We start from the raw sequence: 24,922 nt of genomic DNA on the forward strand, positions 1-24,922 counted from the left end.
GGCCCAGGCACATGTGGGAGGCAACCAACCGATGTTTCTCCCTCACATCAATGTTTCTTTCCCTCCTCCCTCCCTCCCTCCTGTCCTCTCTCTCTGAAAGTAATAAAATACAATACAAAGAATTGGGATAGTGGCTGGGGCATCATGAGGTCAAAGGGCTTTAAAAACATTTAAGTTAGTGAAGTATGGTAGCAACCATCTCAGGTAGAAACTATAGTTTAACTTTAACCCTGCTGTTTGGCTTCTGTACTTATTTGCTTTGTTTAATAATAGAAGTTATTTTAATTTTCTGAATTATATAAATCACCCCATTCGATTAAATACCCTATTGATTGTAATGTGGATATCCCATTGGTTGTGGTCATACTGGTCTTAGAAAGCACATTTTCCTTTTCCTGGGAAGGACAGCACAGTTATCCCAAGGTCAGAGGGCTCCAGTTAACGTGTCCCTGTTGACTCAGTGATCCGGAGACCCCAAAACTATGATTCAGATAACATGCTGCTTCTGCTTCTGTAAACTGCCTTTTTGCAAACCAGGCTCCTCATTCCAGACCCGAGGGCTCTAGATAATGTGTTTTTGTCAATTCAGTGATCTGGAGACCCAAAACTATAATTTAGATAACATGCTGCTTCTGCTTCTGTAAACTGCTTTTTTGCAAATCAAGTTCCTCATTCCAAACCTTGGGATGTAATCAATACCTTTGTGATCTTTGCCTATATAAATCTGGTGTTGCAGCCATCTTATCATTATGAGATTTTGGAGAGCAAAATGACCCCTCATAGTCCCGGATTGCAATAAATATGACCCTTTAATTCGACTTCTTGAGGCGTCCTTGTGTGATTCGCGGGGTACATTACAACATTAGGAGATACGAAAGTATGTTTGTTCAAAGATGGACATGATCCAATAGAAAGAGAGCAGTTGAAATTAGTGCAGGAGAGAGAGCGGAGGGAGAGATGTCTTTGAGCTGAGATGGTGTATGAGTTTCCCATGCCTGCTGTAACAAACTACCACGAACCGTGGGACTTAAAACACACGTTTATTCTCTTCCAGTTCTGGAGGTCAGAAGTTCAAATACAGTTTCACTGGACTAAAGTCAAATTATCAGTAGGGCCAAAGGCCCCTCTGAAAGCCCTAGGGAAGAATCTGTATCTTCGTTTTTTTCCAGCTTCTGAGTTGCATTCCCTGGCTCACTGTCCCTTCCTCCGTCTTCCGTCAGCAGTGAAGCATCTTCAAACCTCTCTCTGCTCTGGTCACACCGTCTGCTTGTCCACAGTCAAGTTTCCTCGGCCTCTTTATTATAAGGACACTCGAGATTACACGTAGGGCCTATCCAGATACCCAGGATAATCCCCCACCTGGAAATCTTTCCTCTTCAATCACCCCCGCAAAGTCTCCTTTGTCCTGTAATGTCTCACTCAGAGGTTCCAGGGATTAGGACTGGGAATGGCTCTAAAACACCGCTGGAGGACTGGCCTTGCTAGGAGGAGGGTAATTTCTATCCGTGTAACCAGAGGAAGAGGGGGAAGAGGCTCGTGCAGGGCTGTACAGATTTGGTGGTGAAAAGATGAGGGAGGGCATGCTTTTTGGCTTTAATTTCTGAGAGAATTATGAGGTCATATTGACAGCTGAGAGGGATGATGACTGAAGGAGAGTGGAGAGGGGATTGCATACAGTGGAAAAACAAACTAACTTTTAGGCTTTTCAGCATCACTGCAGGAGAGCATGGCAAGGTAGTCAGTATGAGGATGAGAATCCATGGGATGTAATTTGATCAGGAGGCAAGGGAAAACAGGAGGCAAGGGATGGTGAGACAGTGAGATGGTGGGATTGGCAGCTCACAGGTCATGATGAAGGGATACTGAGCAAAGTGAACTGTAAGTGCAAGAGATATTGGGCAGAGTTGGATGCCTTTAATCAGGATTTTGGAGACAGTGCAGTTTCTGGTGATGCCAAGTTCTAGGGTTTCCTTTTTTGGAGGGAGTCTCTGAAGGACAAATAGATGACCATCACCTAGATGTTGAAGACATCAGGAATGAAGACAGGAAAGGGTGGCCCGGAAGAAAGTCTTCAGTAAATGGGGTGCCGGTGGGGGGAGTGACCTGGAAGAAGTTAGACGATGAACGTAGATAGATGACAGGGACCAGAAGAGCAGTAAAAGCTACACCTAATGGCATCAATTAAATGGGAGCTGGGGGTTGGCCAGCAGAAGGTGAAGAAATGGTTAGGGAGGAACAATGGGGAGCAGGAAAGCTACCTTCTGCATTTCCTGGCTCTAAGGGACTCAGGTGTGAAAGAGTAGTTAACAGTTAGAGGGCTCCTATGTTTCTACATTTGTACTAAGGAAAGAAGTGGATGCAATAAGAATGTGTGCTAATCTTTTGTTGGAATTTCCCAACATCACAGTGAAAGGGTTTGGGAAGTATGAGATTTGCGGGAGGATAGAGATGAGAGTCTGGCAATAGGTTATTGGAGAGGATCCCTGGATGTTTAGTAGTGAGTTTTATAAGGACACAAAACACATGGAATCACATCACAGAGTGCTGGAAGCTAATTCCAGCAGGGCATGATAAATGCAAGTTTTCAAAAGGTTGATGGTGTGGACGAAAGGGGCCACACGCTGACCTGACAAGCTCAGGGAAGGCCTGTGTGGCAGCCTAGCAGACTCAGAGACCTAAAATAACCACAAAGGATGGTCTGAAATTAAACTTTGACTAAAAGCAGTTATGGTGGGCAGTTATGTCCTAGGCCGGTATCTTCACTGACAAGATCAACTTTGATCCTTACTGAGCCCATTTGCCTTTTTGCCTCTAAGATAACATTCCTTTGAAGTGTCTGGGTAACTTGTATAAATACGGATGTAACCCTGCCATTCTCCGGAGCACTATCTCAATTCATTGAGGTTCTGCTGCCCTGCTTCAATGGTTTTTTACGTTAACAATGGGCTTCTATATTCAGCAGGGCTGAATCATATTACCTGTTGCTGGAATAGCAGAAAGCATTTCCTCAAACCTGAAGATCTACATGTTATTACCTGCTGCTGGCCAAACAGCTGAACAGCTGTAGGCATTTCCCAAAACCTGAGGATACAAATGATTGCCTGAAGACAGCTGAGGGCAGTTCCCCCAACCTGAAAATGCCTACTGTATACCAAGCTTACCTTTTGATATGTATATCTGCTTTGCTATAGGCCAGAAAGCCCTGGGTCCGGAGATTCAGGGAGAACTTGGTTACTGTATCTAAGACTCCTCTGGCTCCCCCATGTATTCCAAATTTATATTTCTAGTCTCTTTATTAATTTACACGCAGCCCCTTTTTCAGATTCCTGAACCCTTCTAGAAGCTGAGAAAGACCCTGGCAACAGAGGACCTTGAGAATGTGTCTTACCTTGAGGTTGGGGTGTTGAGCAGCAAACTATCATGGTCAAAGGCAGGCTTGAGGAAAATTAATCTTGAAGAAAAGAGGTCCTTCCTTAGAAAGCTATTGCAACAGGCCAGTATTAAAGGTTCAGGGTATAAATTTTGAGAATACTGGAAGAAATGATAGCTCTAAGAAATGTGCTTGGTTTGAATTATAGCAGATAAGGGAAATGAGAGAGCGAGTGGGAAATGGTTCTCATGTTTCAAGCTTAAGTGGGGAGGAGAATAGGTTTTGAATGGAAAGTAATGGTTTTGGTATTGGGCAAATCATGGCTAAAGGTTCAGCGGTGGCTGAACCTGAGGCTGGAGCCCTGTAATGACGGGTGAGTCAGTGGGCTCTTCCCCTGATGGCAGGCCTGGAGTCCCTGCCTCCAGTTTCCCAGACTGAGGATAATCAAGGGCCAAGCAGGATCCAGGAAGCTAACCATGGATTGTCTCTAATTTAGTTTCAGACCCCAGGGCAGGGTCTGAGCCTTTAGTTACCACAGGCAATAAGGGCTGTGAGGTGTGAACTGTGAGGTGCCCAAGACCAGGGGATGCCTTTCAGCCATTTCACAAGGGACAAGGTTCGGCCAGCGTAGGGATGCTGTCATTCATCTTTATAACTCTCCTGCACCACGACGTAGGGCACAGTAAGACACACCAGCTGGTCTTGTGAGGAGGAGGCCTGCAGGACTTGTCTCCGAGAGGCAGCTCTGACTTTCCTCCCTATTCTCCCCCAAGTTAAGGCAGGGCAGGGATAACACCTTTGAGCTCAGACTCAGAATCACAGTTGATGTCTCGCCAAGAATTTGACTCATTCAGGTGCACACCCCACCCACTTTTGCTCAATTTCCCACATTCTGCTGACAGTCATCTCTTTTCTTCCCTTTGCCCAAAAGGCCGGGTCTCTGTATGCCAAGATTAACCGAGGCTGACATTCCCTGGGTGGCATTCCTGCCTGGTCTCCGACCCTCCAACATTCACCCTCTGAGCAGAGCGGGCACTGCCTGGGTCTGGGGAAGCGCAGGGACCCGGTGGGACTAACCAGAACCGTCGCGGGAAGTGCCCACGGCCTGGCACGTAGACCTCACCGGGGAACCAGGACCCCCACCTCTCCCGCCCCCGCTCTCGGCGCTGCGGGCGCGCGCACTCAGTCTGGGGCGGGCGCGCCGAGCGGGGCGGGGCGGGGCGGGCGAGGAAGGGGCGCGGCTTCGGTGGGCGGCGCGCGGGGCAGTCGGCAGCGGGGGCGCCGCGGAGGGGACCGGCCGCCGCGATAGGAACGTGCCAGCCCCGCCGCGATGCCCGCGCGCCCCGGACGCCTCTTCCCCGCGCGGCCCCGGCTGCTGGCCCCGGCCGCGCTGCTGCTGCTGCTGTTCGGCCATGGCGGCGGCGGGCGCTGGGGCGCCAGGGCCCAGGTGCCGGGCGCGGCGGCGGATGAGCCCTCCGCGGTGTTCGGGGGGGACCCGGAGGACCCGCACACCAAGCACCTGTACTCGGCCGACATGTTCACGCACGGGATCCGGAGCGCCGCGCACTTCGTCATGTTCTTCGCGCCCTGGTAACTGGACGCGCCGTCTCCTCGGGCCCCGCCGGCGCGGGCCGAGCCCCCCAAACCCCGCAATCTGCGCTCCCGGAGCGGCGCTGGGCCGGGGCCTGGGGGCGCGGGGACCCCGGCGGGCCGCGGGGCGGGCCGGGGCGCTCGCGGCTGACGTGGCGCCGGGCGGCCGGGGCGGTGCAGGAGGGGGCGGTCCCCGACCCGGGAGCCCGGAATAGGCCGTCCCTCCCCAGCCCAGGGCCCCTCCCCCAGTCCCTGGACGCGGCCTGGGGAAGGGCACTCGTGGACCTTTGGGGCTGCTGGAAGCCTAGGGGCACCCCTCAGTCCCCTGCCCCAAACTTGCTGCGCCCGCCGGAGGCGGAGGCCTGACGGAGCGGCGGGACCGGGGCCACGTGCGGCGGCCAATGGCAACCGGGGGTCCCGCCGCGGACTCTGCACGCGCCGCAGGGCTAATCGTCTGCCTGAGGGTTTAATGGGAAAATAGGAACTCACAGAGGTGTGAATTCCTACTTTGTGTGCTCCTGGGGTGGGAAGGCTGGCCCAGGCAGAGAGGGTTCCTGTGCCGCCCCGAGCCGCGAGACTAATGCGAATTCTGGGGACGCCCCCGCAGCTCCAGGGGATGGGGCTGTGCTCTTGTGACCGGAGCCCACTGGCCCTCCGCTCAAGGCTGTCTTCTGGCTCCTCCCCTCTGCTCTCTTGGGGCCTGCTCATCCAGAAAGTGTGAGATGGCAGAACTCACCGCGTAGGAAGGACGCTACCTCTTGCCGTGGTTCTGGGGCAGGGGCTACCCTCAGAGACCCCTACCCTGGGAGTTGTCCTAGCGAAGGACTTCCTGTCATTCACACCGGCACAGGTGGTGTTTTTCTTCCCGGATGCCGCAGTGAAGGGAAGTCCTCACGGGGCAGAGCAGAAAGCTAGTGTTTGGGCACAAGGCAGTTTGCAGGCTTTATTGCAGAATTTGGCCTCTTTCCCCAGTGTGGGGGAGAAGCTCATTGAGATGTGGGAAAGGGATGTAAGAAGGAACAGAGAGAAGATGCCTAAGAAAAACGGCCTATTCAGAAATTTTGCTGGCGAAGTTGGAGGAACTTTTTTCCCTTTCTCGACATATTCTAGTTATTACTGAGTTTTATTCAGTTTAGTTGGAGTTAAATCAACTTTCGGGGGCGGGTTTGAGTCACAGCTATCGTGTATTAACAGTGTTTCAAGTTCCCAAGAACCAACTGACTTGGATTTTTAGAACCACTGTGGTATAGAAAAGTACATAAAATAATTATTCAGTATTAATAGTTACTTTGGGAAGGAGTATTCTTAGAGTAACTATTTCAATTATGTACAATACTTAATTGGAGCTAATTCCAGTGGAATAAATCTCTCTCTATTTTCTGTTTATTTTTTGAAGAAAAAAAACTATGTAGACATAGTAAGTCCATGCATGGAATGGAGTTTTAATTTTGGAGAATCTGTAATACTCACCAGCTAGTCCTGGACTGAGTGAGGGAGAAGACTGGCAAATTTGAGCTCTTGTTATTAAGTAAATTGTTTTTTCATTTATGTGGTTTATAATCTTTTAGGTGGATGCCCCCAGAAAAAGTAACTTAGAAAGTTTTGTTTTTTTTAAGGACTAACCTTTCTTTTTTAAAAAATATTTTTTATTGATTTCAGAGAGGAAGAGAGAGGGAGAGAGAGATCATTGAGAGATGAGAGAGAATCATTGATGGCTGCCTCCTGCACGTCCCCCACTGGGGATGGAGCCTGCAACCTGGGCATGTGCCCTTGACGAATTGAACCTGGGACCCTTCAATCCACAGGCCGACACTCTAGCCACTTAGCCATACCAGCTAAGGCAAAGTTTTTATTTTGCTTCTGAATAGTCTACTACAAAATATTTAAACAGATATGTGGGGTTTTCTATGATGACATTTAAAAGTTACACTTTAACAGCAGATTGGACCTCAGCTAGAATATGCAGTGGGTTCTCCCCAATCCCTCATCGCATTCCAGTTTCAGTTTCTGTGGGATACTGGAAGCCCACATGTGATTTGAGATCAGGGGTACCCTGCAGAGAAAACATTGATCTTTCTATTTTTGCTCTGAACTTGACAGATAGAGGGTAGCCCTGCTGTAGATTTTGTGCTAGTTATCTTCTGTAGGGCTGGTTTGCAGGTCACACTAAACCTGGTGGTGACAGCGAGGTGAAGGTTGGGGCCACCTCCTTGTGAGGACCAGGTAGCTTTGCTCTGCTGCATGGCCACAAGACGCCTTCTGAATGCAGCTGCTGTCTTACAGGTTCATGCTTAGCCAGAAGGGTCCCAAACCAGAAGTGCTAACTACATGGCACCCGTGGATCTATCACTGAGAAATTGCCGAACGCTTAAGTATACCACAAGCATGTGCTAGATACAGGGAACACAGCTGTGAAAAGGATAATGCTGTCGTCCCGGCCCTTTTACTACATATACATAGATATAATTCCCTCACAATTATCTTTCAGAAAAGAGGGAATCATATTGTTTTGGAATATCTTATAAAGCAGGGATTCTCTTAGCTGCCCAGGAAAGAGCTGCTTAGGGAAGATACATTGGCTTAAGCACACTTTTTTTTGTGCTACCTTTAGGTATGTATTATAGAGATCATCTGTCAGGAAAGAAGAGAAATTATCTTATGGAGAAATTATTTTGAGGATAAGCAAGCATCCTCAAAGCATTAAAGATCACTTTAGAAAGCAGCACAGCAAGCAGTTACACTGTAGACATCATGCATGCACACTTAGCAGGTGAATGGGGGAAAAAGTACCATGTGCTGTAATGACTGTGCTAGAAGCTTGAGATAAAGTTTCTAGAATTCAGTCATGGCCCTGTAGACAGCAGACAATAAAGAAGATCAGCTATATGACAATAGACTTAGTTGATGGGAAAGATGCTGATACTGTTACGACATGTAAAGAACAGCACAAAGCAATAATTCCAAGTTAACATTATTTTAAATGATCGGTGATTTAAAAATATCTGTAGTTAAATTCATACAACTACTATTATAAGCATACATTTGAGTATATCAAATTTAGAAGTGTGAGTGGACACAAACTTTTTTAAAGCTTCTCATTGGAGAGTATGCAGAATTGACTTAATTTTGGGGCAGGCTTGCATTTGCAGATATTGGGTATATGGTGGAGGAGACCTGACTAAATAATAATGGGGCAATTATAGCAAAAAGTGCGAAGCTGCACCTATAGAGGAAGAGAAGAGAATGGGCACCAAATAGCTTGAGAAGTCAGGGCTGGAGGAAGTGACCCCTGAACTAAACCTGAAGGGCAAACAGCAATTAGCTAGGTCAGGGGTCGGCAAACTCATTAGTCAAATATCAACAGTACAACGATTGAAATTTCTTTTGAGAGCCAAATTTTTTAAACTTAAACTACATAGGTAGGTACATTGTTATTAACTTAATTAGGGTACTCCTAAGGCTTAGGAAGAGCCACACTCAAGGGGCCAAAGGGCCGCATGTGGCTCGCACATGTGGCTCGCGAGCCGCAGTTTGCCGACCACAGAGCTAGGTGGGTTTAGGGAGGAAGTGTTAGAGCGCATGTAGTGATTCCAGGGCAAGCCAGGTTCTGGCCCTTTCAGAAAACTGCAGACACTGCAGTGTAGTACAGGGGGAGACTGCAAGGGAAGGAGGCAGCTGGGGCACAGAGGTGATGGGGGAGGTCAGTAGGGGCACCTCAAGGAGGACCTAACACAGTACCTTGCTAAATTTGGATGTCATGATAAGAACCCTGCAGGGACTTTCAGGGGGGTGGGTTGTAAGCAGGGGAGTGAGGTTTTGTACTGATTGTGAGCTAACCCATCTCTGTTGTGGTGTAAAGAAGGGATCCTAGAGCCCCATTGCCCCGTGGAAATGGCTGAAGAGGGGTGAGGGCTGGGCATCCTCTGACCCTGCACTCAGCACACTTGTTACTCTCACCTTGTTGTAGGTGTGGGCACTGCCAGCGGCTGCAGCCTACTTGGAACGAACTGGGAGACAAGTACAACAGCATGGAAGATGCCAAAATCTACGTGGCTAAAGTGGACTGCACGGCCAGCTCAGATGTGTGCTCCGAGCAGGGGGTGCGAGGATACCCCACGTAAGTGGGAAGGGCGCATGCTTCCCGTATCTTCCAGGTTTTCCACTCCTTTTGGCCAGCTGCCTTTGGCCAAAGAAAGCCCAAGTTACATTTTTGGGACCTTCCTATGTAGTTCTGAGGTGTGAGGGGCTGCTAAAATTAAGCAGGCAGTCCCTGTTACTAGGAAAGATGATATTTAACACCAGGTCTATATTAGGTGTCTTTTTGTACCTTCTATGGAAAAAGCCTTTGATTAATCAGTGTTGGGTTTTCCTGTTTATAGGAACATGTGTTTTCAAGATAAAAGTGATGATCTCTATGAGGTCCTGTCATGTTTGATGTTCATGAGGACATTACACAATTGAGTACAAATTTTGTCAGCAATTTAGTATTGATTTTTGATCACTCTGTTATTCCTAAGCATCTTCCTAGAGTATTTCCCATGTGACTAGCACAAGGCTATTTCTTTTGGACAGAAAGGTCACAAAGTGGGATACAGTGGTTCTGACAAGGAACATGACTTCCTCTCTTGACAGTTAAAAGAGTTTTTTGGTTTTAAGAAACTGAAACTGGCTTAATAAACAAAGAAGGGGATTCATTAGTAGGCTGTGAGGGAAGCTCTGAGACTCAGCTCCAAAGATTTGGGGGCCTGTTTTTGTGTGTCTCCCTTAAGATGTCTTTACCTTCTGGCTCTGTGTCTCTGCTGCCAGGTGGACTTGGCCCACCACTCACTGGCCCAGCTTAGACGGGTGTTCATTCCGGGAACAGTCTTGTGGCCAGAGAGGCAGGATCTCTCAGGAAAACAGCAGCCCCATTCAGACCACACGGCAGTGGAGAGCCCTTCTCCAAAAAAGGGAAGGGGCTGTTTCCAGGAGGACGGCGGGGGGATTGGCTGTTGCAGCCCCAGAAATGCTTGTTCACATTGATGTGTTAAGGAAAGTCTGTCTAAAACCTGAGCTTATCTCCCAACCTGAGAGTCAGGATGGAAACGCGGAAGGAACTCTGGGCTGGAACCTAGAAGCCAGGGTTGAATCCCAGCTCTACCATCTAGTTATCGTGTAACTCTGGCCGCACTGGTTAACTTCTGAGTCTAAAGTAGGACACTGAGACTCACCCCACCCCCCTGAACATTGTTATGAAATAGCATGTGTGCAAACACCATTCTGAGCATACCCAGCAAATGTTAGGTTTCCCCTAACATTTGGAAATTTGGCATTTCCACATAGGACTCTGGAATTCTTGGTCTTTGGTGAATGCTCGCTAATCTAAGTGCCATAGTTCAAGTCTGCATCAAGTCAGGTCAAATAGAGATAAAACTTCCCACCATGTGTACCTACCTAAAGGCACCAATGTCCTGTGCGTCATCACGTTGCCTTTAACGTAAACTCTGCTGGGATGGAGTGTCCCAAAGAAGCGGTCACTGAGTCATGGGAGCAGGAGAGGAGATGGATGCTCACTTATTTGAGAGCCTGTGACTGCAAAGTGCAGGGGCTGCAGAGATGGTTGACTGTGGTGGCCACTCTTAAACAGCTGGCCATCTGTGGCCATGTGGCTGTTTGCACCACCAACCATGCCACAGGGAAGGCGAAACAACGGGAGCTGTCACAGGGGTGAGAGGGCGCACAGTAGGGGCATCAGGGAGGGGAGTAGAGGTTCCATCTGGACTTGACTATATGAGCTATCTGTCTGCACTGCTCTTCACAGATTTTAAAAGATCCATGTTGGATCATGTGTCCAACATTATTAAGAATATAAGGTCTCCCAGATAAAACCATGCACTGGTTTTGTGTTGAAAAAAAGGTAAAGTGAGCTTACAGTATGCCAGATGTGATTTGGGAAGGACCTTGCATGCCCATGACACACAGGTGCCTGGGGAGAGATTTGTTTCATTGAAGGCAGGAGGCAGATGTGTTGCATAAAATGTAGTCACAGGAGGGCGTTCATAGGTTACCTGTTGAGCCTTTACTTCCTCTAAAATGGTCCTCATCTCATAGAGATCTTGCAGGGCCTGAATCGGATAGCGGATGTCAACGCCTGAGCGTGGGGTGTGTGTGTTGGTACATCTGCTTTGTGTCATTCTTCCTGGCCCCTGTGACTGGAGGCGAGGATGGGAGAGGGAGGCATTGAGTCCCCGTGCCCCTGCAGGTGGCTGACTGTGCCCAGGAAGGTGTTGAGGTTCTCCTGTGGACCCAGAAAATAACCTTCATCACCTGGGAGAACGTGAGCAGGGGCAGGACTGAAAGAGGCTCCTAGGGCTGCCGTAACAGAGTGCCACAAGCTGCTGGTTGAAAAGAACAGACATTTATTCTCAGTTCTGGAGGCCAGCATCACAAAAACAAGGCATCAGCAGGGCCATGCTCCCTCGGAACCTGTCAGGAAAGCCTACTTGCCTCTTCCCTGCTTCTGGGGGTTTGCTAACAATCTTTGCTGTTTCTTAGCGTGTAGACGCATCCCTCCAGTCCTCCATCTTCACGTGGCCTTCTCTCTCTGTGTCCAAATTTCTCCTTTTCATAAGCACACAGTCACAGTAAATGAGAGCTCACCCTATTAGCCTCAGTTTAACTTACCTCCGTAAAAATCCCCTTTCTACATAAGGCCACATTCACAGGTACTGTGGTTAGGACTGCAACAGATCTGATCTGGGAGACACAGTTCAGTCCATAGCACTATCTCATTGCCTGTAGCAGAACTTTTGTCACATTGTTTTCCACAGTGACCCATAAATTTGGTCCCCGACAGTCTCCTTGAAAAAGAAATAGATTACCAAAACTCCCAAATGCCCATTTGGAGGTCGGTGGTAGCAGAACAGTTTGGTCTTGTACCCTGCGGCTCTCTCTCCCTCCACAGTGAGAATTGAAGTCAGACTGAAAAGTCTGGGGAGGAAGCTCTAATTTTATTCCTAGGCTCTATGGACTTTAGGAAGAATCTCAGACTTGGGCAGGCAGAGAAGTTTTCAGTCCATCAAGAAGAGATTTTTAAAAAGTGCTTATTTTGTTTTTGTTCAAAGCACACCACGTTGGGAAAATATCACAGGTTGGGTTTTACTGATTTTTAAAATTAGCAAAGAAATGGGGAATGAGTTTGACAACGCCTGGTCCTTTCTGATATTTGAGGATCCTGAAGCTCTTTGGAGAGAGATGCTTGGAAGGGAGAAGGGAGGCAGAGAGGACAGTAGCATCTTCTAGTTCTCTGGGCCAAGCACATGTTTCCAGAGCTTTATATGGTCCCAGGGGTGGGTCTGGGCATTCTTTTCTTCTTCTTTTTTAAAATTATTGTTTAAGTATTACATATAGTATTACATATGTCTCCCTTTTTCCCCATTGGCCACCCCCCAGCACATTCCCTCACCCCCCTAGTATCTGTGTCCATTGGTTATGTTTATATGCATGCATACATGTCCTTTGATTGATCTCTTACCCCCCTCCCTCCCCTGCCTTCCCTCTGAAGATTGACAGTCTGTTCAATGCTTCTCTGTCTCTGGATGTATTTTTGTTCATCAGTTTATGTTGTTCATTATATTTCACAAATGAGTGAGATCGTGTGATATTTTTCTTTCTCCGACTGGCTTATTTCGCTTAGCATAATGTTCTCCAGGTCCATCCATGCTATTGCAAATGGTGAGTTCTTTCTTTTCTTTTTTTAAAAAAAATATATATTTTTATTGATTTCAGAGAGGAAGGGAGAGGGAGAGAGAGATAGAAACATCAATGATGAGAGAGAAGCATTGATTGGCTGCCTTCTGCACACATGTGCCCTTGGCCGGAATTGAACCCGGATCCTTCAATCTGCAGGCCGACACTCTATCCACGGAGCCACACTGGCTAGGGCTGAGTTCTTTCTTTTTTACAGCAGCATATTCTTTTTTTTTTTTTAATATATTTTATTGATTTTTTTCAGAGAGGAAGGGAGAGAGATAGGGAGTTAGAAACATCGATTAGAGAGAAACATCGATTAGCTGCCTCCTGCACATCTCCTACTGGGGATGTGCCCGCAACCCAGGTACATGCCCTTGACTGGAATCGAACCCGGGACCTTTCAGTCCGCAGGCCGATGCTCTATTCACTGAGCCAAACTGGTTTCGGCCAGCAGCGTATTCTTAATTGTGAAATCATACTTTGGAGTTGTTTACATTGCTAAACTTCAGGAAGTCACAGGCATCCTGGCCAAATCTAGTTAGATTTCGGCTTTTTGTTATGGATGTAAAAGTATAAGCTGCTGAGGAAGTGGCATGAATATTCTTTGTTGGAGGCACATTAGGAAAGTCACCTAAGCCCATCGCAGGATCTTAGCTTCTGGGTGAGGCCATTAAGCCTGTTTTAATGTAAAGATTTACTGCAGCCAATGACGTCATTTTAAGTCATTTGGGGAGGTAGCTAGTCAAACCCACAGTTCTGATCGCTGCACATCTTACATTTTGACACTGCATTTTGGGCATCTGCTAACGAACTCCAGGTGCATGCTGTAGAATGTAAGGGGTGTTTCAGATGAGCAGGCTTGCCAAAAAAGGCCTGTCTGTGTATTTTTCTGTCAGTAGCCACATTTCCCCCACCGTCCTTGATACCTTCTACTAATTCTGTCAATAGAAGAATTAATCCTGCCCCCTCCTTCCTTGACACCTTCTACCAAGTGTTATCACCAGCATGTTTTCCCACGACCGGTGGCATGATACAGGGCCTGGAAGCATTAACTTGAGCCTCTGGCGATGTCTCTTGCTCACCTCTGAAGGAATGCTCCATACTCTGTCTGCAGATCTCTTCAGAAGCTAATATGTGTAGAAAAAAGAAAAGATTCTTTCTCTGTGGGGAAGTAACCACCGGCCATTGTCAAGGTTGTTCTTATACCTGGATGCTCATGCTTTGTAAGTCAAGGAGCTGTCACGGCAGCCTGGGAATACAGTGCTGTTTCTACCACAGTTCTCATTTTAAAAAATATGAAAAAGCAGGACATACAACTACTAACGCTGGGAAGGATGGCAAACCCCTGGCAGGAAAAGCTTGAGAGCTCTGCACAAGTGAACACCTGCAGCCTGGGGTTTAAGTCACAGCTTTGGGCTTGATGTGTCCACCTCAGCTTTATTTTTCTTGAATAAAATATAAAACTTTAAAAACTATAGGATTAAATGAATATATCATCTCCTAGATTATTTTTTTTTTCTTTGGAAGTTTCATCAGAGAGTGGCAGATACTGCCTGGCTGCAGCCCACTGATCACTCACTTCCTGGCTGCCTCCCTAAACCAGCTTGCTCCCTGATATGACGGTGCTTTTTGCTCTGAGCAGTTTGGAGTGCTTTAAAAATCTGCTGTAATCCTGTGTTCCCCTTTCAGCTTGAAGCTGTTCAAGCCTGGCCAGGAAGCTGTGAAATACCAAGGTCCCCGGGACTTCCAGGCGTTGGAAAACTGGATGCTGCAGACACTGAACGAGGAGCCTGCCGTGAGTGCACAGAGGGCTCCCTCCCTCTCTTTCTTCCTACATTTTGGGGTAATAAAGAGGCCGGTTTAGGTGAAAAGTTAAGGATACTATTTTGAGACTACTTTTTACTTTTTTAGGACTCATTGATATAAGATTAACTTTTTTTCCTTCTCAAATTTTTTTATTGTGTTAAAAAAACACAACAAGAAATGTACCATCTTCACTGTTTTAAGTGTACAGTTTAATGGCATTAAATACATTCATCATGTTGTGCCAAAATCACCACCATCCTTCTCCAAAACTGTCTTCATCTCTAAGATGAAACTCTGTACAATTAAACACTTAACTCCCCATCCCCCTCCCCCCAGCTCCTGGCAACCACCACTCTACTGTTTGTCTCTATGTTTTTAACTCTAAGTACCTCATGTAAGTGGAAAAGATTAACTTTTAACAAACTTTTTATTATGGAAATACTCAAACATGTACAAAAGTAGAAAGAGTCTAGTGCCGTGATGTCCAACCCGTGTGCCGCAAGAATTTTTAAAACAAGCAATAGCTGACTCTCCCAGTAGTTAGCTATGTGTGCCACAAGATGAAAAAGGTTGAAAATTGCTGGTCTAGTGAATGATGTCTGAGTGATGAGGAGTGTAATGAAGATGGTCCCCTGTGCCCATCCCTTGCTTCAACAAGTATCCCAGAGTGTGAATCCTTCCTTTTCTTCTCAACCCTCAGTCCGTAAGATGTTACTGGCTTTGCTGATATTGTAACTTAATACTCTTAAAACTTTTAGTGTCTTAATTTCCTCCGTACACTAAGGGTAATATCAGGAAGTTGTGGAAACTGGATGATTTCTGAGATATTTTTAAAAGACATTGCTGTGTGTAGAATGTTACTTACTAAAAAAAAACATTTACAATACTCTCCTCTTCGACGTTGGGAGTCTTAATTTTTTTATGAGTCATTATGATTGTAAATCATTCTTTACGTGTCCCTTCGAGCATGGTGCTGACTGCTCAGTCCTCAGAGGCTCAGGGACGTTGGTGGTCTGTGGTGTTGTATTGGTGAGGGACTGGAAAGGTGGCCAGTATTCCCATCTGGACGTTTCTGATGAAAAATTTTAAGAGCAGCCGAAGTCTTTGAATGTGATTTCAATTTAAACACTTAACTTAGACTACTTTATTGTATCAGATAGGTGTTCACAGACTTAAAGGTTGTTTGTGCTCATGTGCGATTCCAGTCTTTGGGGGCTCAGCTGCCACTGCTGTCATTTTCCAGGGTGTCTGTGTGGTCCTTCATGATGTGTCCCTTCAAGTGTGGTGCCAACTGTCAGTCCCCAGAGGCTCGGGGGACTTTGATGCCTCCTACGTGCACCTGTATCTCACATCTTATAGTCTATGAGTATATGGTGAAGAATGCTGGAATGAGGCATTGAATAAGTTGACCAGAGGGTTGTCTAATTTAAGTAACATGGGAAACCACAAACCTCACAGAGAGTAATTTGCATCTCCATCTTGGCAAGAGAGCTGGGTGAGCCAGGTGCGACTTTCATGTAGCTTTTAGCTTCAGATTCTTTTCTTTTGTGAGAATGTTCTCTGTTGGGAGGAAGCTAATTTTAGAGAGGAGTTAATAGTTTCGAAAAGACTTTTAAAATAAACTTCTCACACAACATAACCCACAGTCTTCTACATTGACGTTATTTAAGAAACCCGCAGCCAGTATCAGGATGGCAGAGAGGCTCATCTGTGGGCCAGTGAGCATCCCGTTCATGGAGGACAGCCATGTGCAGGCTGGGAGGGCCGTGCGTGGGGCCAGGGCCAGGCTCAGCGTAGATGTCCTGAGAAGCAGCGTCTTGTCTCAGTGTGGGAGGGCACGGTGCATGGAATCCACCCATCACCACCCTAGAATCACAGTTAACCCACTGGCCATATCTTAGTGCCTCAGAGCAATAGGGATCTCAGCCAACTGCTAGAAACAATGACTGTCCTTCCGGTAGAAGAGCTCATATAGTCAAACTTTATATTGCAATCTGAAAACCTTTTCAGTTTGAACTTTGCTGATTATTGTAAACAAGTTTTTTTTAAAGTTGTTATCTGTATTTATATCTATGTAACTTTGATATATACATTTTTATATTTAGACAGGATAAATTTAGATTTTTCCCCTGAGTGTATGGCAATATTAAAGAAACTCAAAGAGAAGAAAACCTACCATTTCTTACAGTCTGCCCCAATTTTTACATTTCCGTGTTTACATCTGTATTAAACAGTTATAGTCATATAAACATAGTTCTTTTCATGAATGACCTTCTTATATAGTGATATTGTTTTATACTGATCACATATCATGACAGTGGATATTTAGTTATTTATAATTTTCTGTCATCAGAAGTGCTGTAAGGAACATGTTTATGAAGGACATTTTTTTCTACCTCTCAGGAATGTGTTTAGAATATATTCCCAGACATAAAATAGCAAGACAAAAAAATAAATAAATAAATAAATAAATAAATAAATAAATAAAAGCAAGACCACTTTTATGGCTCTTGATCAATATTGGCAGATTGTTTTCTTAAGAATCTAGAGTGGGAAAAAGATGGCAGCTGGCAGGATGGAGGTGCGGGAGAGGGTGTGAGTGAGTGAGCGGGTGAAAGGAGAGTGTGTGGATGTGTGTGGTGTGGGTGTGAGTGAGGGACAGTTAGATTCTGCAGGAGTATCAGGGGCTGGCAGACCAGGCTCTCCTGGATGGGGAGCCCCTGCCATCATTGCAGGCACTACCTGGGCTGCTGGGTTCGAGCACGGAGCCCACACCATATTGAAGGGGAGAACAGCATCCTCTAGGAACTCATCATCACCATCACCCAGACTGGCCTTGGACACTGCTCAGGACCCTGCAGCCACACCAGCCAAAGTTCTGCTGCCTGGCCTGCATGCAGACTTGCAGACCTTAGAACGTCCACTTCCAAGGGTACATGGCTCCCACATCAGTAAGTGAGACTTCCCTGCCCCGGCCGCCAACCTCCAGACACTGCAGTCGTGCCGAACCAGCACGCACAGGGCCCACTCACTCCCTGCCCTGGCAGGCGGCTTCCCAGTGCTTCTGGGAGCTGCCCCTGGATGCGCGTGCATCCAACTAAAGGTGCACGGCTCCTGTAGCAAAAACTTGGACTTACCCCGTGCTGGCTGCCAACCTTTGGACACCACAGTCACACTGAACCAGCGCACATGGGGTCCCCTGACTCCCCGTCCCGGCAGGCGGCTTCCTGGTGCCTCTGGGAGCTGCTTGTGGGCACACAGACATCCAACCAAGGGCACACGGCCCCTGTAGCAAAAACTCGGACTTCCCCCTCCCCAGTGCCAGCCCACAGACACCACAGTTGTGCTGCACAAGTGCGCGGGCCCCCCTAGCCCGCCGCCTTGGCAGGCGGCTCCCGGTGCCTCTGTGAACCACTGCAAGGCAAAAGCATACCCAACCAAGGGCGCAGGGCTCCTGCAGCAGAAGCTGGATCTTGCACCTCCCCGGCTGCCAGCATCCGGTCTCCATGGTCGCACCGCTCCAGCACGCAGGCCCCCTGAGCCTACTGCCCCAGCGGACAGCTCCTGGGTGACTCTGTAAGCCACTGCTGGGTACGTGCATACCCAACCAAGGGTGCACTGCTCATGAATATCAGAAACTGGGACTTCCCCCTCCCCAGCATCTGGACACCACAATACGCCACAATCGCGCCGCTCCAGCGTGTGGGCTCCAGGAGCACACAGCCCTGGCAGACAGCTCCTGGGCCCCTCTGAGAGCTGCCACTAGGCATGTGCCTCCCCAACTAAGGGCCCATGGCCCCCTCTTTAGGATCCATGACTTCCCCCTCCCGCCTGCCTGCTCTGGACATGGTGAGTTACTGAGGACTCGCCTCCCCAGACAAGGTCACATGGCTTCAGCCACAGACACTGAGACTCCCACATCTCCAGCTGCTGGCTCCTGGACCCCCTCGTGATTCTCAGAGGGAAATCACTTGGGCCAGAGTCCCACTGCCTCAACTGCAGACTATGGGACAACTGCTCCCCATGGTCACAGGCTCTGGGACCTCATAGTGAATTGCAGAGTGACACTACCTCAGCAAGAATCACACAACACTGGCCAAAGTTACACAGTACCTGAGCCGCAGGCCCCAAGACACTTTCTTCCCAGGCCATGGACTCCAGGAAATCACAGTGAACATATACCAATGAGACCTCAGACAACCCTTTCCATAAGAGCTGGAACCACTATCACATCCACAACAGCTTGCACAACGAAACCGGGGTAAGTCACATTGCCAGACAATCTGTGGCGTGACTTCATCCACGAATGAGAAATCAACGTTCAAAACCCAACTACATCAGAAGAACTTAAATAGCACAAGTAGGGGGCTCCACTAGATCACCAAGCCCAGGGGATCTGAGAGACTGCACCACTGGGTCCCAAAAATCACCAACTACGTTGAACCACCCCCAAAAGAATCTGGATAGCAAAACAGTTGGATCTAAGACATACAATTAAAACAATACAGCAAAAAATGGGGAGACAAAAAAAACCCCCAATACCCAAAGGAAAAAAAAGGGAATCACCAGAAAAAGAATTAAATGAAATGGAGGCAAGTAACTGGACAGAGAAAGAATTCAGAGTAATGGTTATAAGGATGCTTAAACGTCTGGAAGATAAATACACACAATTCTATGAGAATTATAAGGAGCTGGATGATTATGTTACCAACATGAAAAGGAATCAGGAGGAGATGAAGAATGACATAGCTGCAATAAAGAACACAATGGAAGGCTTCACCAGTAGAGTAGTAGAAGCTGAGGACCACATCATTGAGCTACAAGACAAGGTAGAAAAAACCACGAAAATACAGCAACAACTGGAAAGAAAATTTAAAAAGCAGGAGGAGAGTCTAAGAGAGCTTTGGGACAACATGAAATGAAACAACATCCACATAATAGGGGGGTATCAGAAGGAGAGGAAACAGAACAAGGAATAGAAAACCTGTTTGAAGAAATAATAACAGAAAACTTTCCTGATATTGGGAAGAAAAAAGCCACACAAGTCCAAGAAGCACATAGAGTCCCAAATAAGATGAACCCATAAAGACCAACACCAAGACACATCATAAATTGGCAAACATCAACAACAAAGCAAGAATCCTAAAGGTTGCTAGAGAGAGACAGACAGTTACCTACAAGGGATCTCCCACTAGACTGTCAAATGATTTATCAACAGAAACTCATCAGGCCAGAAGGGAATGGAATGAAATATACAAAGTGATGCAAAGCAAGGGAGGGAATCCAAGAATACTATACCCAGCAAGGCTCTCATTCAAAATTGAAGGTGAAATCAGGAGCTTCACAGACAAAAAAGGGATAAGGGAGTTTATCACCACGAAGCCAGCAATGCAAGAAATGCTAAAGGGACTGCTGTAAACAGAAGAAACAGAAAGGGAAAAAGGAACACAAGCATAAAGAATAAAAATGGTGACTAACAAGTACTTATCAATAATAACCTTAAATGTAAATGGATTAAATGCTCCAATCAAAAGACATAGGATAGCTGAATGGATAAGAAAACATGACCCTTATATTTGCTATCTACAAGAGACCCACATCAGAACAAAGGACTCACACAGACTGATAGTGAAGGAATGGAAAAAAATTTTCAGGCAAATGAAAATTAAAAAAGCATGGGTAGCAATACTTATATCTGACAAAATAGACCTCAAAGTGAAGGCCATAACAAGAGATAAAGAGAGCCACTTCATAATACTAAAGGGAACAATTAAACAAGAAGGAATAACGATGGTAAACATATATGCACCCAATATAGGAACACCCAAATACATAAAAAAAAACCTGGAAGATATCAAGGGAGAGATCGACAGCAATACAATCATAGTAGGGGACTTTAATACCCCGTTGACACCACTGGATAAATCATCTAACCAAAAAATCAGCAAAGAAGCAGCAATCCTAAATGACTCACTAGAGCAGATGGACTTAATCGACATCTTCAGAATATTTCACCCAAAGCTACAAAATATACATTCTTCTCAAGTGTACATGGGACATTTTCAAAGATAGACCACATATTAGGACACAGGCAAAGTCTCTTCAAATTCAAGAAGATAGAAATCATATGAAGCATCTTCTCCAATCACAATGGCATAAAATTAGAAATCAACTACAAAAAAAAAACAATGAAAAAACAAACACTTGGAGGCTAAATAGCATGCTATTAAACAATGATTGGGTTACCAAAGAGATCAAAGAAGAAATTAAAAACATTCTGGAAACAGATGGCAATGAAAACACAAAAATCCAAAATCTATGGGACACAGTGAAAGCAGTCCTAAGAGGGAAATTCATAGCTCTACAGGCCTACCTCAAAAAAACAAGAAAAAATGGTAATAAATTATCTAACCCTGCAACTTAAAGAATTAGGAGGAGAGCAACAAGAAAAGCCCAGAGTAAGCCAAAGGAAATACTAAAGATCAGAGCAGAAATAAGTGACATAGATTCAAAAAACAAAACAATACAAAAGATCAATGAAACCAAGAGCTGGTTCCTTGAAAGGATAAACAAGATCAATGAACCTCTATCCAGGCTCACCAAGAAACAAAGGAAGAGGACCCAAATAAACAAAATCAGAAATGAAAGAGGTAAAGTAACAACCAACCCCACAGACATACAAAGGATTGTAAATAAATACTACAAACAACTCTCCTCTAACAAATTGAACAACCTCAATGGAATGGACATATTCCTACAAAAATAAAAGCTTCCAAAACTCAAATCAGGAAGAATAAAAAAAAACCTGAATAGCCAATAACTACGGATGAAATTGAAATAGTAATCAAAAAACTTCCAGCAAACAAAAGCCCTGGACCAGATGGCTTCATGGGGGAGTTTTACCAAATATTCAAAGAAGAACTAAAATCTATCCTTCTTAGACTATTCTAAAATATTCAAGAGGAAGGCACACTTCCAAGTTCTTTCTATGAAGCCAGCATTATCCTAATCCCAAAACCAGATAAGGACACTACAAAGAAAGAGAATTACAAGCCAATACCCCTGATGAGCATAGATGCTAAAATCCTCAAAAATTCTAGCAAATCGGATCCAGCAATCCATTAGAAAGATCATACACCATGACCAAGTGGGATTTATTCCAGGGATGCTAGGCTGGTACAATATCCACAAAACAATAAATGTGATGCATCACATAAACAAATTGAGAGACAAAAATCATATAATCATATCAATTGATGCAGAAAAAGCATTTGACAAAATCCAGCACCCTTTCCAGATAAAAACTCAGCAAAGTGGAAATAGAGGGGTCATGCCTCAACGTAATAAAAGCCTTATATGATAAACCTACAGCCAACATATTCAGTGGGCAAAAACTAAAACCATTTCCCCTAAGAACAGGAACAAGACAGGGATGCCCACTCCTGTTCAACATAGTACTGGAAGTGCTAGCCGTAGCGATCAGACAAGAAGAAGAAATAAAAGGCATCCAAATTGGAAAAGAAGAAGTAACATTGTCATTATTCGCAGATGACATGATATTGTACATAGAAAACCCTAAAGATTCCATCAAAAAACTATTAGATTTAATAAATGAATTTGGCAATGTAGAAGGATACAAAATTAACATCCAGAAACCTATGGCCTTTTTATACACCAATAATGAACTCACAGAAAGAGAAACTAAAAAAAATCCAATTTACCATTGCAACAAAAAAATTAAGATACCTAAGAATGAATTTAAAAAAGGAGGTAAAGGACCTGTACTCAGAAAATGACAGGATACTGAAAAAAGCAATAGAGGAAGACATAAACAAGTGGAAGAATATACCGTGTTGCCCTAGCCAGTTTGGCTCAGTGGATAGAGTGTCGGCCTGCGGACTGAAGGGTCCCAGGTACGATTTTAGTCAAGGGCATGTACCTTGGTTGCGGGCTCATCCCCAGTAGGGGGTGCACAGCAGGAGGCAGCTGATCAATGTTTCTCTCTGATCAATGTTTCTAACTCTATCCCGCTCCCTTCCTCTCTGTAAAAAAAATCAATAAAAATAAGAAAAGAATATGCCATGTTCATGGATTGGTAGAATCAACATCATTAAAATGTCCATACTGCCCAAAGCAATCTATACATTTAATGCAATCCCCATTAAAATACCAATGGCATATTTCAAAGACCTAGAACAAACTCTCCAAAAATTCATCTGGAATAAAAAAAGACCCCAAAAAGCTGCAGCAATCTTGAGAAAAAAGAACAATGTTGGAGGGATCACAATACCAGATATCAAACTATATTACAATGTCACTGTTCTCAAAACTGCCTGGTACTGGCACATGAACAGACCTATAGACCAATGGAACAGAACAGGGAACCCAGAAATCAACCCAAGCCATTATGCTCAATTAATATTTGACAAAGGAGGCAAGATCATACAATGGAGTCAAGACAGTCTCTTCAATAAATGATGTTGGGAAAACTGGACAGATACTTGCAAAAAAATGAAACTAGACCACCAACTTACACCATACACAAAAATAAACTCAAAACGGATAAAGGACTTAAACGTAAGATGAGAAACCATAAAAATCTTAGGAGAATCCATAGGCAGCAATATAGCAGACATATGTTTACCGATACAGCTCCTAGGGCAATGGAAACTAAAGAGAAAATAAACAAATGGGACTACATCAAAATAAAAAGCTTCTGCACAGCAAAAGAAACCATCAACAAAACAATTAAGAAAACCCACTGCATGGGAGAACATATTTGCCAATGTTATCTCTGGTAAGTGTTTAATCTCCAAAATTTATAGGGAACTCATACCACTTAACAAAAGGAAGATAAACAATTCAATCAAATAATGGACAAAGGATCTAAATAGACACTTTTCGAAAGGACATACAGAAGGCCAAGAGACATGAAAACATTAGCTCAAAGTTACTAATCATTCGAGAGATGCAAATCAAAACGACAATGCAGTACCATCTCGCACCTGTCACAATGGCTGCCATCAGCAAATCAACAAATGACAAGTGCTGGCTAGGATGCGGAGAAAAAGGAACCCTTGTGCACTGCTGGTCGGAATGCAGACTGGTGAAGCCACTGTGGAGAACAGTATGGAGTTTCCTCAAAAAACTAAAAATGGAACTCCCATTAGACCCAGTGATCCCACTTCTAGGAATATATCCCAAGAAAACAGAAACGCTAATCAGAAAGGATATTTGCACCCCTATGTTCATAGCAGCACAATTTACAATAGCTAAGATTTGGAAACAGCCTAAGTGCCCATCAGCAGATGAGTAGATTAGAACAGTGGTTGCCAAGTTTTCGGTCCTCGTGGACCACCAGTTGGCAACTGCTGGATTAGAAAACTGTGGCACATCTACACAATGGAATACTATGCTGCTGTAAAATAGGAATTCTTACCATTGATAACAGCATGGATGGAATAAGAGAGCATTATGTTAAGTGAAATAAGCCAGTTAGAGAAAGATAAATATCACATGATCCCACTCATTTGTGGAATATAATCAACATCATAAACTGATGAATAAAAATAGATACAGAGACAAAGAATCATTGAACAGATTGTCAAACTTCAGCAGGAAGGCTGGGGGGAGTTTTGGGAGGGAGGGGTAAGAGATCAACCAAATGACTTGTATGCATGCATATACATAATGAATGGATAAAAGAATAAATAAATAAATTTTAAAAAAAGAATCTAGAGTGGACCCATTTCTGTGATCTACTGTGGTGTTCCCCTGTGGTAGGTCTGCACTGGTGACTGCCATAGAGCACAGGAAGGGGTCATGTCCCCTAGTGCCATAAATATCATTTTAATACTGAGAGCCCTTTGAACACCTTATAGCAGCATACAGAGTGTTTTGTTTCACCTGTTGGACTCACTGACTGTTCACTGGGCCGTCATTCTCTTGGGCTCCTCTGGTGGGTACTTAGCACTTGGAAGTTTTGACAAACCAGTAGCAGAAAGGAAAACTTCATGAGGTTTATGATTACAGCTCAGGACACCTTTGAGCTGTCAGCACTTTTAAAGCTTTCAGTGACTGAACTTGGGTATTCTCTTTAATAGAAATATGAACTGCTACATAACAATTGAGTAATACCCCGGTGTTGACAGCAAAATGGTATTTCAGTGATCTTTTCTTCATCGCAGCTATACTGGCCTCAAAAATTGACCAATTTAGAATTGTGTAGTAAGTAGTAGGGTAACTGCATAGTTACACACCTTGGTGTCTGCTCAGGTACTGGCAGAAGTGTCTTTTTTTAAAAAAAAAAAGTTTGTTGGTTGATTTTAGAGAGAGAGAAACATCAATTTGTTGTTCCACTTCTTTATGCATTCATTGATTGATGCTTGTTTGTGCACTGACCAGGGATTGAACCCGCTACCTCGG

General features: G+C 45.2%; 1 protein-coding gene and 1 long non-coding RNA gene across 4 annotated transcripts in view; one reads left to right on the top strand and one right to left on the bottom strand.

Annotated features, from left to right (window-relative positions):
- Positions 1–1,020: 1,020 nt before the first annotated feature.
- Positions 1,021–4,611, bottom strand: LOC118676963. Its single transcript, XR_004974271.1, has 2 exons — positions 3,389–4,611; positions 1,021–2,103 (listed from the first exon to the last, which is right to left on the bottom strand). It is a non-coding gene; the product is annotated as an uncharacterized LOC118676963 (long non-coding RNA).
- Position 4,612: 1 nt separating this feature from the next.
- The window catches only part of TXNDC5 (thioredoxin domain containing 5), a 38,019-nt gene continuing 17,709 nt past the window's right edge, over positions 4,613–24,922 (top strand). For 2 of the 3 annotated variants that reach the window (XM_036351634.1, XM_036351635.1), the window contains exons 1-3: positions 4,614–4,960; positions 8,928–9,077; positions 14,381–14,486. In XM_036351634.1, coding sequence (XP_036207527.1) covers positions 4,701–4,960; positions 8,928–9,077; positions 14,381–14,486 — 516 coding nt within the window. In that variant the 5' untranslated portion in view covers positions 4,614–4,700. Of the gene's footprint in view, positions 4,961–8,927; positions 9,078–14,380; positions 14,487–24,922 lie in introns of all 3 variants that reach the window. The other variant, XM_036351636.1, reaches the window with a different exon arrangement.

Source organism: Myotis myotis, unplaced genomic scaffold (genome assembly GCF_014108235.1).
Source record: "Myotis myotis isolate mMyoMyo1 unplaced genomic scaffold, mMyoMyo1.p scaffold_m19_p_2, whole genome shotgun sequence".
Lineage (NCBI taxonomy): Eukaryota > Metazoa > Chordata > Mammalia > Chiroptera > Vespertilionidae > Myotis > Myotis myotis.